This window comes from Cavia porcellus, unplaced genomic scaffold (assembly GCF_034190915.1).
Source record: "Cavia porcellus strain 051 isolate PalLab524CR breed Dunkin Hartley unplaced genomic scaffold, mCavPor4.1 scaffold_11, whole genome shotgun sequence".
Lineage (NCBI taxonomy): Eukaryota > Metazoa > Chordata > Mammalia > Rodentia > Caviidae > Cavia > Cavia porcellus.
The window spans coordinates 58,617,813-58,632,745 of NW_026947494.1; the positions used below are offsets into that span (position 1 = coordinate 58,617,813).

The 14,933-nt window shown below is 36.3% G+C and overlaps 1 protein-coding gene across 10 annotated transcripts in view; it reads left to right on the forward strand.

The window, feature by feature from the left end:
* Bdp1 (B double prime 1, subunit of RNA polymerase III transcription initiation factor IIIB) overlaps positions 1–14,933 on the forward strand; it is a 134,905-nt gene that overhangs the window by 111,428 nt on the left and 8,544 nt on the right. For 5 of the 10 annotated variants that reach the window (XM_063258326.1, XM_063258324.1, XM_063258322.1 and 2 more), the window contains 6 exons: positions 480–543; positions 1,294–1,480; positions 2,137–2,341; positions 4,226–4,262; positions 6,307–6,574; positions 7,393–7,642. In XM_063258326.1, coding sequence (XP_063114396.1) covers positions 480–543; positions 1,294–1,480; positions 2,137–2,341; positions 4,226–4,262; positions 6,307–6,574; positions 7,393–7,642 — 1,011 coding nt within the window. Of the gene's footprint in view, positions 1–479; positions 544–1,293; positions 1,481–2,136; positions 2,342–4,225; positions 4,263–6,306; positions 6,575–7,392; positions 7,643–14,933 lie in introns of those variants that run through there. The other 5 variants (XR_010050552.1, XM_063258328.1, XR_010050553.1 and 2 more) reach the window with 3 other exon arrangements.

The window sequence follows — 14,933 nt, forward strand, 5'->3', positions numbered from 1 at the left end:
GTGCTTCAAGTCCCAAGAACGCTGGAAATACAGGCTTGTACCACCATGCCTGGCTGTTAGTTTTATGAAGATAGATTGGTAGAAACCACAGTGGAGGTAAAGAGAGAAGTTTGTACCATTGAGATATCATCTGCTCACAGTACAGGCAGAAGTGATAGGAGTAAAGAGAATAGTAAAGGTTTTGAATCTCTCTTGTCAGCTCAGAAATCATATCACCATGCATAGTGGTTGGTACACACCCAGGTACTCAGAAGGCTGAAGCAGGAAGTCAGAGCCCAGCTTGGGCAATTTAGTGAATTTATCTCAAAATTTTAAAAAGGTTGAAGTTATTGACAACTAAAATCTTTAGAAATGCTCAAGAAATTTAAATGTTTAAGATAAACCATTGAGTTTTGAGTGTTTACTATATAAGATTGTCAGGAAACTTCAAAACTAAGATTTATTAAACTTCATTTTTTCATTTTTCTTTTTTATGGCAGTGCATGCGAGCTAGTATTCCAGAAGTGCAACAGGAGAATATAACCAACACTCAAGATCCAACAGGTACGACCATCTGATTCAGTGAAGTCTCATAGAACCTAATAATACAATCTTTGCATTTAACTGGAAAAATAAGCTTTTTTTAAAACTGAGGTTCCCTTAAGCCAAAAACACACTTGAAGTATTTTGTATATCAGTTTTATTGTTCAGAATTACAAATCCTCCCCATAGTATATTTTCTTTACCCTTTATGAAATTATTTTGGGGGTTTAGGTGTAATTTAAGTTTTTTTAGTCTTTTCAAGTTACATATATATATATATATATATATATATATATATATATATTTTTTTTTGGAATTGGACTCTGTACCTCACGTTTGTCATGCAGCCGCTGTGCTGCTGAACTATATCCCCAACTCTTAAATTTTATTTTAAAGAGAAAAGATAAAAATAACTATGAAACAGTTTCAAAGCAGGTTAATAGGACAGTTACAATAATTAATACATTGTGTATTGTTGTCTATTATTCAGAGTGTAAGATACAGGCATGATATCTTTGTGGAAACTATCTTAGTACAAAACTTTTTTTTCCAGTGAACTAAGAAAAACTAACTGGGTAACTATCTTGTGTATACATGTATATATATTTTTTTCTTCCTTTTCCCTATTCAAAAGAAAAGATAAACTATGATGAGGGGAAGGGTAAAATTTTTAGTCTTGATGATAAAGTGTTAGACTTTATTTTTAGAAATGAAACAATGATTTTTTTGTTTTACAGTTGAGCATTTCATTACTAACTTTCAAATGTGCAGTGAATCTGTTTGCAGATGTACATCAGGACGGAGAGGATGAGCAGGCATTCATTCTAACTTTGGTGGAAATCCCAGCCAGTGCCGTGGAAGAATTCACTGATGCTGCTGTACAGTTAACGCCAAACCCTGTGCTGCCCGCACCTATCCTGGTCAAATCTGGTAATTCTGAAGAAAAGGGTGACATTAGGTAATGAATGGAAACTTGTTTTTACTAAGAAAAAAAAGGGGACACTTTATGAATCAAACTGTATTGACTGAATAAGCCATTTGCTGACCTCCTTGGTATTCACAGAGATCTTATTATTACTAATAAGATTATTACAGACTGGGAGAAGAATTATAATGTGGTTCATTTTGTATCTGATAAAGACACCATTTAAATGTAAAATATACTTTTGTATAGCACTTGTTTGACATTTTATTTCAAAAACTATAATTTAGCATCTAAAATGTCTAAAGGACACTTTAGATTAAAAGTTTAACTTTACAGCAAGAGAAATAATACATAATTCAGGTTTAATTAAATATTATGCAAATTGAGTTGTATTTGTTTGTTTTAGTTTTGTTTTTTTGATGCAGGGTCTCACTATGTAATTCAAGCTGGCCTCAAACTCACAGTAGTCCTCTTGCCTCAGCTATCTGAGAGCCAGGATTGCAGGCATGTGCCACCAAGCCTGGCTGCAAATTAAGCTGTAAATATAACAGAAAACTTGCATATTTATAGCCCTTGCCTTGAATTTGTTAGTTTGGACCTTTTTAGCTTCATTGAAATTTTCATTAGTCTTTAACCTGATTATAGAGGTTCTGATTCACTGGTGTTCTCTGTATTCCTTTTCTGTGCAGTATGACCTTACCAGTAACTTCAGCTGGTGAAGCTGCTGTATGTTTATCTAATTCTGGAAGAGATGATTCTGAAAAGCCTACTGCTAATTTGCAGCTTGTATCTAGGAAGAGGTTTCACTGCAGGCTTGATAAAAGTGACCACATTCCTCCTGCCAAAAAAAGTTTACTCATTGCGACAAATGATCTGCAACAGTATACCTCTGAGGTAAGAATATAGGTGTAGTGAGACAGCTGTGCTGCAGCAGATTTGCTTCCCTTTGTTCTTTCATTGTTTAACCTTTATATATGGGAAGGTAGTTTTGGCATGTTTCATTGTAAGTAATGCAGTTAAGGCCAGTGTGGGACTGTCCCTTTCAACCATCTCCGAGCGAAAACTGGTGGATGTTAATCGGGAAACCTTTCCTTCTCTGTGATGGTAGCTAAAAGCATCATGTTGATCTGGGTGAATTACCTTGTGTAGGTCTTTTCAAAAATTCTCCTAGTATTTGCATTAGAATTACATTAATTTCATAGATCAATTTAGGGAAAATTGACATAATTATATTTATTTATTTATGTATTTATTTTGCTGCTTCTTTTTTTTTTTTTTTTTTATTGGTACCAGGGAACAAACTCATGGCTGTGTGCTTACAAGGCAGGTGCTTATGCTGCTGAGCTAAACCCCCAGCCCTGACATTATAATTATAATACGACACAGTGTGTCTTTCCATTTGGTTCCAGGTCTTTCAACTTTATTTTTCGTTCTGCTTTCATTTATTTTTAGGTTGTCCTTAAGAATTTTATCTTTTTTGTTGCTCTTACCATTGAGCTCAAGAGAGTTTTCTGAATTCCTTCATTGTGAACACAGTAATGTTTTAGTTGGTTCTCTTGGGGTTTATCGGTAAACAGCCATATAATCAGCAAATATAATTTTGATAATTCTACTTGTTATAGTTCCAATTTCTTTTTCTTTTCTAATCGTATTGGCTAATATAGCTCCAAAACAGTGTTAAAATGTGTTACCAATGGTATATATCCTTTTCTTATTCCCAGCTGTAATAGAAATACACTTATTAATTGGAATGTTGGCTTTCAGATTTTGAGTTTTGGTGTTAATAAGAAAATGTCATCTGGGCATGGTGGTACATGCCTATAATCCCAGCCCTTGGTAGGCTGAGGCAAGAGGATTTTTGTGAGTTTGAGGCCTGCCTGAACTACAAAGTGAGTTGAAGACAGGCCTAAACTGCATAGCAAGATCTTGTATCAAAAAGACAAAAAAAAAAAAAAAAAAAAAAAAAAGGAAAAGAAATGAACTCATTCTCTCTTAGGAGAATGAGTCAGGAAACTCTTTTGAATGCATAAATTTGCCAGTGTTGGCAATATAGTGACACTGTTTCAATAAACAAAACAAAAACAAAAACCACTGGGCAAAATGGCACGCCCATGCTTTAGTGCTTCCAGCAAGTTGAGTTCAAAGCTAGACTGCTCTTAATAGTGAATTCAAGACCAGCCTTAACTACTTAGTGAAAGCCTGTCTCAAGGGGGTTGGAGGGAAGAAGAGAAGAGAAGAAAAGAAAAAGGGTTATCCAGTTCATACGAATGTTTTAAAAGAATTACTACTAATGTAAATAGGTAAAATTATTGACCTTATATCTGTTGAATTACTTTTCTACTGTTGAATTACTTTTGCATTCCTGAAACAAAGTAGTTTTATTGATTTGCTGCTTATAACTTTTCATTTAAAGGACTCAGATGTATGTTAGTGGTAGAGCCCTGCTTAGCATGTTAAAGGCGCTGGGTGTGTGCCCCAGCATAAGGAAAAATTTTTTTCTATTATTTTATTTGCTATTTCCCCACTGATATTGAGACTGGTTAGTTGGTATGAATATGAGATAAAAGGTATTTGGCAGCTTTAGCTCTCCTGCTGGGCTCTGGAGCAGGATAAAAACAACACTATCTTTTCTCTTAGTGCTTGGTAGAATTTCTGTAAGATATGACTGACTCTAGAGCTTTCTGGGAAAAACATGTTTCTTTATCAAAAGGAAAGAAGTGGGGAGGGAATTATAATTTGACTGGATTTCTAAATATTTTATAAATTTTCTTAAAACAGGTGTGTTCAAAGGAATCAAACGTTTTCAAGAAAACAGGTGAGCAAAGTAAATTTTAACATGATTGCATTTGCAAAGTATTTCTAGTCATTTGTCTGGGACAGTGTAGTGACCTAGCAAGACCCTGTTTTGAAGTGAAAGACTGATAATGTAGCACAGTACAGACCCTGGGTTCAATGCCTGTACCGCCCTCACCCCCAATTGATGGTGGCATCTTTACAGTATTAGAACTATATAGTAGAAAAGTTTGATGGTTTTGGCTGTCTCTTACTTCGTTTTGTGGTGCAGAGGATCAAACCTAGGATGTCACGCATATTAGACAAGTATTCTACTATAGAGCTATACCCTTAACCCCCAGTTTCTTTTTTCTTTTTGGTTCCAAGGATCAAACCCATGACCTTGTGCTTGCCAGATAGGTGCTTATGCTACTGAGCTGAATCCCCAGCCCTAGCCACCAGTTTTGGTCTTTTAAATACTCAATCTCAAATGCCCCATTGTTTTTTGGTACTGAAAATCGAACTCATGACCTCACACTTGCCAGGCAGGCACTGTGCCGCCAAGCTATATCCCTACCATGATGCCCCACTTTTAATATGAAACTATAATGTGGTTATAGTCTTCAGTCTTTAGAAATGTCCTAATCTTCCATCCATCTCCTCTCTTATGAAAGCATTAAATCACAACACTGAAATGTTAGTGATATGCTGTATGCTGTTGTTTATCAGATGATTTTGAAGGTGTGTGTGTGTGTGTGTTTGAGGCAAGTATACCTGTCAACCTCATTCTGCCTTCATGGAGCTAAAACAGTATCACTGGGAACAAGGCTTTGGTAACAGGTCTGTCTCCTAAGAGAAAATAATTTTTTTTTTTTTAACTTAGCAAGAAATTTCTCATTTGTGTCAGCTTTCCTGTTGCTGGGACAAAATACCTGACACTCATAACTTAAAAGAGGAGAGGGTTAATTTGGCACTTCTCAGGGGCCTCATGGTCATCTGGTTTTAAGACAAGAATGTCATAGTAGAGGGCATGGTGGAAGAAAACTGCTCACTTTGTGGCAGCCAGGAAGCACAGAGAAGAAGGGAGCTGGGGAGAGTGATATACCCGGTAGAGGCAGACACTTGGGACACATTTCCCCCTGACAGGCCCTGCCTCCCTCACTCAGCACTGTTAGCTGTGAACTCATCGTGCACGGGTTCAGTCCACTGGCGAGCACAGCAGCATAGTGACCTAGTCACCTTCCAAAGCCCCACCTCTGAACACATGAAACTTTTGGGGGGACATTCTAGATCTAAACCAAAGCTATGTTATTCTAATTAATTGCTGTACTTTAGCTTTTGTGCTTGGTTTAGAGAAGAAATCCCTGAGCTAACTTAAGTGCATTAGATAGTAGACCATGAGCTTTTCCATCATCCTATGATACCTAAGAGTTACCACCTATGTTGGGCTGATTTAGCTTCTGTGTTTGAAGAAGGCTTGGAGTTTAGGAAGTGATCACTTTTTCATTTTCATAGTTGAACAGATCTGTTTGGAAAAAGATTTTCTAGGTCAAAATGTGGAAGGATTATTTTGTATGGTGATAAGAGTTTTGCAGACACTATTGTCATGACTTTCATTAACTAGTTAGCAATATTCCTTTTCCTTTTTTGTTTTACTTTTTATTTCTCTTGCTCCTCCTCTCCCTCCTACTTACCTGTGTCTTCTTTTCTACCAATTTTCTACATCTCTACATGCACTTAAACTATTTGTAATAGTCCCAGTTAACACTCTAATTATAATTTTCCTTTCTCTTCTCTCTTTTTGCTTTTTTTGATAGTAAGGGTCAAACTCAGGATTCGATGCTTGCTAAGTAGCTTACTCTTAGATGAGGCTGAATTTGTTACTGAATTACACGACTTCTTCATTTTTATTTTTATTTTTTTGTCTTTTTCCTTTTTATTGGTACCGGGGATTGAACTCACAACTGCCTGCTTGCAAGGCAGGCACTTATGCCGCTGAGCTAAATCCCCAGCCCCTTTTTCATTTTTATATATTGAATATTTTAATTTCAAGATACGTACTTACTCTTTACTGTCTTTTCTTGAAGTGAAATCTTACAAGGAACAAGGTATTTCCACCACCTCAAAAAGCACACATACAACTCCAGAACCTCAAAAAGAACAACATGAACCAGCTTTTCAGAATGCAGAATCTAGATCTCTTGATGAAGAAATAAGTACATGTGTAGAAAAAAATATGCCTCATTCATCTCAGGATGATGTGGTTATATCTGATAAAGAAGGAAGAACTGATGGTGCTTCTGAGTCTGAACAGAAGGGAGGCAGAACATCGTCTTCAAAAGCCTCACTCTCCAGGTATCATGAGAAACTCCCTTGTGCATCTGGGTGTTTGCAGCCTGCATAGAATAGACATGCAAGTAAAGTTAAATTCTCCACAAAGGTTGCTTTGTAAGTAGATCCTGTGTCTATAATGTAAGGGAGAGACCATTCAAAGGAAATACATTAATGTTCCAGATGTATATTCTGTGTGATAAGAGTTTAACTTTAGTTGTGAAACTGCCTATTTGGAATAGAAAATCTCTAGACTATTGCACACTTTGTCCATGTTATTGATTTGATTGTTGCATATTCTGCCATACAGTACAAACTAATGCACATGTAGATGTTAAATGTAGAACTGAATCCAGACGTAGACCTGGAAGTTGTGTTGAATTCCAAAATAGTGTGTTATTTTCTTCTATGACACACTAAAGAGGTAAAATATGATTATGTTCCTGAATTTAAGCTCAAAGCCAACTTCTCCCTCTCACTTTTTTTTTTTTTTGAGATAGAATCTCACTACGTAGTTTAGGTTGGCCTTAAACTTACTATGCATCCCAGGATGGCCTTGAACTTGCAGCAATCTCAGCACTTAGAGGCTGAGGCAGAATTGCTATGAGTTTGAGGATATCTGGGTTACATAGGGAGGTCAAAGCCAGCCTGAATGATAGCAAAATCCTGTCTCAAAAACACAGCAAAGCAAATAGAATCAGCCAGGGCTCTGTATAAATCTATATTCTGACCTAATGGTATGAGTACTTAGTGCAGTGTCATTTTAGCATTTATGGTAAGAAGGTGGTATTAAGAATGTATTTTACTGATATTTTTTACTATCTTTACATTTATATTTCTAGACCTGGCAGAAGACCACTGGGATTTTTAGCTTTAATATGTTCAAAGAATAATTTGGAGTCTGATGAACCTACTCGTGTCCATAGTAAAAAGCGCTTAAAACCTCTTCTACCTATATCAAGACGGAATTTGAAAAGATCTAATCCACCTGATGAGACCCAGAAAAAAAATAAGGAGTCCTCTGATGTGCTTCCATCTCCAAGTGATGTCACCAGTACTCAAGCTGAGGATACTAGCAGTTCTGCAACTCAGGTGTGTGAGAACAGCTGTTTTTTGTTTTGCGTATAAAATGGACTGAATGTCAGAATCAACTAGGGAGAACATGGCGGTTTTATTTTCATTTGGATGCCAGAAATGATGTTAGGGCATCTGCCGTTCATTTCTGCTTCTTCAAAGCCTCCATCTTGAAAGATAAGGAGTTGGTTGAGGAAGCTGGTTTAGAACAGAGCCTGAGAATGGGTAGGCAAAGGACATTTGAGTCCTGCTCTCTTACTCCAAAGACCCTTCTGAGTGTGGAAGCAGAAAAAAACAGTGCTTGTGCTTTAATTTGCCTTAGGAGAAATGTCCTGACATCTACAAGAAGTTATGGAACCATAAAAAGCATTCGTGTTTTGTTTCTATGCATCTTGAAGCTAATATAGTAAGCACTGGGATAGAAAAATCCATGAAACTGTATTTAGGATTCTTGATTATCATTGCCTGTTTTATAGAATAGTTGTTACAATTGCTAGTGTGACAATGCCAGTTTAATCATATCTGTCTGCATTAGATATTAACACTTCACCTAAACTAAATCACATTTTAAGAAAGTTAAATTAATGATGGACGAATTGGGCATGGTGGTACACAGTTCTAACTGCAGCACTCCAGAGGCTGAGGCAAGTGTGTCTTGAGTTTGAGGCCATCCTGGGCTACATGGGGCTGTGTGGCCATCCTGGCCAGCCCATCTTGAATGAATAAATGGAGGAGTGGAAATTTCATTGGTTTAATTTGCATTGCCTTAGTTACTAGTGACTTGAGTTTTTCCATGAATTTGCTAGAATTTCTCATTTGTGTTTTTTTTTTTTCTTATGTAAAGTTTATTATTAGGAAGTTTTCTTCAGAGGTATAAAGTTTTCAGGAATCAATTTTAAAGTTTTGACTCTTATGTATAGTTAATGTCTTTGATACACAGTATGAGACAAGATGAACTTTATTCTCAAATTGCAATTATTTATTTGTAATGAGTAATAATCCCTGTGTGCTTTAAAATTCATAATCGACCCAAAAAATGGGATAGTGGGAAAAATTTTCCCCACCTGTATTGTACTTTAGCTTTCTCTTCCTATGGTACTGTCAGTTGACTTTTTTCCCCCCCAGTATTGGGAATTGAACCTAGGGCCTCAGACAGGTTAGACACACTCTGCTACTGAGCTAGGGCCCTAGCCCTTGGTTTATTTTTCCAGAGGTATTTTATATGTAAACAAATACATGTAAACAACAACAATAAATATATGTAAACAAATACATGTAAACATTTTTTTCTTTTTATTCACAAATAATAACATGCTGTTGTTTATTAGGTTCTGACCTAGATCCCCGATCTCCCAAATGAGTATATGGCGAAGGTTAAATAAAAAGAGACAAATTGTATGATTTTTTTAGGGCTCCAGGAGGTCAAAACCCTTTACGTAAGCTCTAGACTCCGAGGTTAGGACAAAAGCTTCTCTGGATCAGTCCACTTATATTAGGACCAAGGACAAAAAGGCAGAGAAACTGAGGAAAGTGCAGTCAATGAGTAGGACCTTGCAAGTCACTTCAAAGATGTCTCCGAGTAATGAATTAAGTCAATTCAGTAGCACTGTCTTATCGTGAAGACAGGGTAGAAGTGAGACTATAGAAGTAATCTTTGCAGCTGCAGTCTCTACCTTGTTAATTGGGGTAGGAGCCAAGTGTCTTCAGCTGTGGCCTTATCTTGCCCTTTGAGGTATCTCTGGCCTCACAGGCCACTACAGGCCTTAGCCAGGACCAGTGATTCATAGAGATTCACCTAACATGAATCAGCTTCTGTCGCCAGGCAAGGGGCCGAGGCCTAGGGACAGACTCACAGATAAAGATAGAAAGCCAATTAGTAAAATTTAAATCCTGCTCAGAATCTCTTCATAGTGGTCTCCAACAGTTACCTAATTTGCTTTTTTTTTTTTTAACATAGTAGAATATACTAGAGACCTTTGAAAAGTAAATGAAAGAGTTACTGCTCTTCCCCTTTCTCCCTCCTTGTGCTGGGGGGTTGAAACCAGGGAGTCCTGAGTACCTTCAGCACTCACCACCTTTAAATTGAAACAGGGCCTCACCGGTTTCCAAGATGACCTCAAACGTGATCTTCCAGCTTCAGCCATAAGTAGTCAGCCTTGAATAGCTGGGATGTTCTATGTTTGCTGATTTTTGTTGTTGCACAATATTCCATCCTATGGATGTACCCACTGAAGCACATTTGAGTTTTTAGTTTGGGGCTATTTTGAACAGAACTACTGTTAATATTCTTATACTGATCTTCATATAAGCGTAAAGTTTTACCTTTTTTTTAGGAGTAATTGTTGAAAGTGTCCTCATTTTTGTAAATGGTTACATTTATTGTGCTCTGTGGTTGTACCTTAAAGCAATACTGTTGTCATATTTGTAGGCCTTTAAGTTATTCCTAATTATGTTCTATTTCTAACATTATGGCAATGCAGGCCTGGTACACATTTGTAATCCCAGTACTCTGGAAGGCTGAGGCAGAAAAATCACAAGTTTGACCCCAACTCTGCACAGTTTAATGGCTTAGCAATCACTATCTCAGAATAAAGGAACTAGGGATGTAGCTCAGTTTGAATGCCCTGGGTTCAATCCCCAGCACAACAAAAACAAAGCACATGGCAGTAGCTAACCTATAACTGGGTCATTTTGCATATTTATCTGTATTTTTTTTCCAGTGTTTTTATTTTATGCATTTAAGTAGATTTATTTAACCAAAAGGATGCTGTTCCTTTGATAGTTTGTGCTTGATTATCCCCAGAAGGAACGTATCAACCTCTGTTCTTTTTATGAGGGCCTGTTTTCTCACTAGCAGATTAGCAGTACTTTTCTCATTAATATTCTGTGTAGCTTCCCTGAGTACCTACTCTTCAGTGAGGCTGAGAGTCTCTTTGTGTGTTTCAATCATTCCAAGCTTTATTTTCTGTGGGGTATTTTTTCATGTCATTGGAAACTTTTTTTTTTGGCAAGAGGATCTTACTTTGTATTGAAGGCTAACGTTGAACTATGTAGCCCAAGCTGGTTTTGGACTTCAGTGATCCTCCTAGTTTGGCCACCCAAGTGCTGGGATTACAATCATGTACCACCATGCTGGGCTGACTTTATATTTTAAAAATTAGCTTATATATCTTTTTAACATTGATTCGCCCAACTTCTTATTAATAGAAGAACCCCATTCAGTCTAGGATTGCAAGTGTTTTTTGCATATGATATGTTAAAGAATGTTTTGGTGTTTTTTTTTATGCATTTACAGTTCAGTCTTTAGATTCATTCTAGAATTTGTTTTGGTGAGGAACAAGTATGTTTCTTTTCTCTGAGATGGTTTTACAGCTTCCAACACAATTTGTGGAAGAACGTCCCAGCTTTTAAAATTTTATTAAATAACTCCGTAACCCACACTTTATTTATTTATTTTTATTTTTATTTTTTCAAAGTCATTTTATTTCAAAGAGGAAAAAAGGGCTGGGGATTTAGTTTAGCGACGAAAGTGCCTCCTTGGCAAATGCGAGGTTGTGAGTTTGATCCCCGGCACCAAAAAAAGAAAGAAAAAAATTCAAAACATGCCAATCAGGGGGCAACAATGATACATATATTGTGCCTTTTCATCTCCAAGCTATTCACCCAGAGCACAAGACATCTGTATTCAGTTGTCCAAGTAATACCATCATAAGTCTCTCTCAGTGAACTCAGAGAAATCAATACTGTAACTATTTTAACTTTTAAAAAAAAAATATATATATATATATATATATGCATGTACATATACATATTTTGTTTCTTTCAACTTCTCACACTAGTGAGACAATATGTTTACACATGTGTATCTTATTTGTTTCACTAATGAGTATGGTCTTACATTGCATCCATTTAGTTATAAAAGTCTCTAATTTATTCTACTTTATGGCTGGGTACTGCTCCATTGTATAAAAACAACCACATCTTTTTTATCCATTCCTCAGTGGATGGGCATTTAGGTGGTTTCCAATATCTGGCTATTACAAATTGTGCTGCTGTAAACATGGGTGCACATGTATCACTGTGGTATGATGTTTTTAATTCTTTTGGTAAGATACCCAGAAACAGAATAGCTGAGTCAAATAGGACCTCTAGTTCTAATTTTTTGAGAAATCTCCACACTAATTTCCACAGTGGTCACACCAGTCTACACTTCTACCAGTAGTGGAGAAGGGTTCCTTTTCCCCATAAACCCCTCCAGCATTTGTTTGATTTTTTGATAATAGCCATTCTTTTTGGGTAAAATGGAATCTCAGTGTTGTTTTCATTTGCATCTCAATGACCAACGATGTTGAACATTTTTTATATATTTATTTGCTGCTTATATTTCTTCATCTGAGAAGTGTGTATTTATCTCAGATGTCCAATTTTGGATTGGGTCTTTAAATCGGGGAGGACTGATTTCTTTGCATTCTTTATATGTTCTTGATAGTAATCTTTTGTCTGAGGAACAGCTGGCAAACATTTCCTCCCATGTTGTGTGTTACCTTTTCACTCTGTTGGTGTTTTCTCTTGCTGTGCAAAAGCTTTTCAATAGGATGAGATCCCAGTTGTTGATTCTTTGTGATAGTTCCTGTGCAATCGGGAATTTGCTCATCAAGTTTGTCTACATCAATGTGTTCAAGAATTTTATCTACTCTCTTTCAGCAGATTTAATGTTTCTGTTTAAGATCTTTGGTCCATTGTGATTTTAGCTTAGTGCATGGTGAAAGATATGGTCCAGTTTTAATCTTCAGCATGTGTAGAGCCAGTTTTTCCAGCACTATTTATTAAAGAGGCTTTCTTTCTTCCAGTGAATGTGTTTGGCACCTTTGTGAAAGATAACGTGGCTTTGCATGTCTGGAGTTGTTTGTGTGTGTGTGTGTGTGTGTGTTTGAGACAGGGTATTGCTATGCAGTTCAGGCTGGCCTTCAGCTCACTTTGTAGCCCCGGCTGGTCTCGAACTCACAATGATCCTCCTGCCTCAGCCTCCCGAGTGCTGTGATTACAGGCATGAGCCACCACTGGAGTTGTTTCTTCATCTCTGATCTGCTCCACTGATCTTCAGGTCTGTTTTTTTTGGGGGGGGGGGTCTCTCAGTACCACACTGTTTTGTTTTTTTTTTTTTTTTTTAATATATCACAATAGCTTTATAGTATAATTTCAAGTCAGAGATTGTGATACCCGCTGTGTTGTCTTTGTTTTTCAGGATTGCCTTTGCTATTCTAGGTTTCTTTTGGTTCCAGATAAATTTTAGGATTGTTTTCTCTAATTCCGATGCTATTAGAAAATTTTGATTGGGATTACATTGAATCTGTTTAAGAGTTTTGGAAGTATGACCATTTTTATTATATTGGTTCTTCCTACCAAAAGCATGGGATATCCTCTTCAGTCTCCTTTTTCAAGAGTACTTTAGTTTTCAATGTAGAAATCTTTTATATCCTTTGTTAGATTGATTCGTAGGTATTTCTTTTTTTTTTTTTTTTGGATGCTATTGTGAAAGGTTTTGTTTCCCTGATTTCTTTCTCAATGAGTTTATTATTTGCATACTGGAAGGCCCCTGATTTTTGAGTGTTGACTTCATATCAAGCTAGGTTAACTGAATTTGCTTATTAAATCTAGTAGTCTTTTGGTAGAGTTCTTGTGGTTTTCTAAGTAAGAATATCATGTCATCTGCAAGTGATGATAGATTAACTTCCTTTTTTCCTATCTTTATTCCTTATACTTCTTTTTGTGGTCTAATTGCTTCAGCTAAAGCTTCTAGGACAATGTTTATTAACTTATTAGAGTGGAGACTGTGGATATCCTTGTCTTTTTCCTGATTTTAGAGAGTTTTTAGTTTTTGTACATTTATTTTTTGATGGAGATAATTATTTAATGATACAGGGAAATAATATGAAACAAGTTGGTTATAAGTAGTAGGCAGAAGATGACTTCACTTTAGATAAAAAACAAAAAAGTATAAATACTCATATAAAAATCCAGAAGGACACATACCAAAATATCAACCATATTACTTCTGTCTAGTGAGTAGTCTTTTGCTTTTGTGTATTTTTTTGAAACACAATCGTTTCTGAAACAAACAGTTGCGAAGAAACAGTTATTTTACGCCAGGAGTTAGAAATCCAAGAAGCCAAGCATATATGTTCGACAGTCAGGGTCTGAAATCCAAAGAAGTGTAGCCAGGACAATGGTTTTTGTCCATTTAGTATGATATTGACTGTTGGTTTGTTGTAGGTGGCTTTTATCAAACTGAGATCAAGATAATCGATTCTAATTTTCTATAGGGTTTTTTTTTTATCATGAATGGGTTCTGGACTTTGTCAGAAGCTTTTTATGAATTTATTGAGATGATTGTATATAATTTTTGTCTTTGGCTCTGTTAATATGGTGTATTACATTTATGAATTTATGTATGTTGACCCATCCCTTCATCCCTAGGATGAATCCCACTTGATCATGGTGTATAATCTTTTTGATGATTTGGTGCAGACTGTTTGCCAGTGTCTTACTGAGAATTTTTGCATCAGTGTTCATTAGGGAGATTGGCCTGTAATTCTCTGTCATAGTTGGATCCTTCTTTTGTTTTGGTATCAAGGTAATGCTTGCTTCCAAGAATGAATTTGGGAGGATTGCTTCTCTTTCAATTTCATTAGAGCTTAAGAAATAGTGGTGTTAGGTGTTCTCTAAATTTCTTGTAGAATTCAGCAGTGAATCCATCATGACCTGAACTTTGTTGATAGGCTTTTAATTACATCTTTGATTTCATTGATTGATATTGGTTTATTTATAATTTTTGTATCTTCATTCAGCTTTGGTAATTCATAGGTATCTAGGAATCTGTCCATTTCTTCTCTGTGTGGTTTTGTTTTGTTTTTTTGGTCTTTTTGAGACCGGGTCTTGGCCATATTAGTTCAGGTTTGACTTGAACTCACTTTGTAGCCCTTACTGGCCTTCAACTCACAGCAATCCCCCCTGCCTCAGCCACCCAAGTGCTGGGATTCTTTTGTATTTTCCATCTTATTCGAATACGGTTTTCAAAGTAGGTATAGATGATTTTCTAGATTTTTTGCAGGGCCTGTTGTGATTTTACTTACCCATTTCATGAATTTGTGTCTTTTCTTTCCTCTTTTTGATAAAGTTAGATAACAGTTTATCAATTTTATTTACTTTTTCAAAGAACTAAGTATTGGATTCATTGATTCCTTGTATTTTTTTTAATCTCCAGTATGTTAATTTCTGCTGTGATCTTTTAATTTCCTTTCTTGCATGA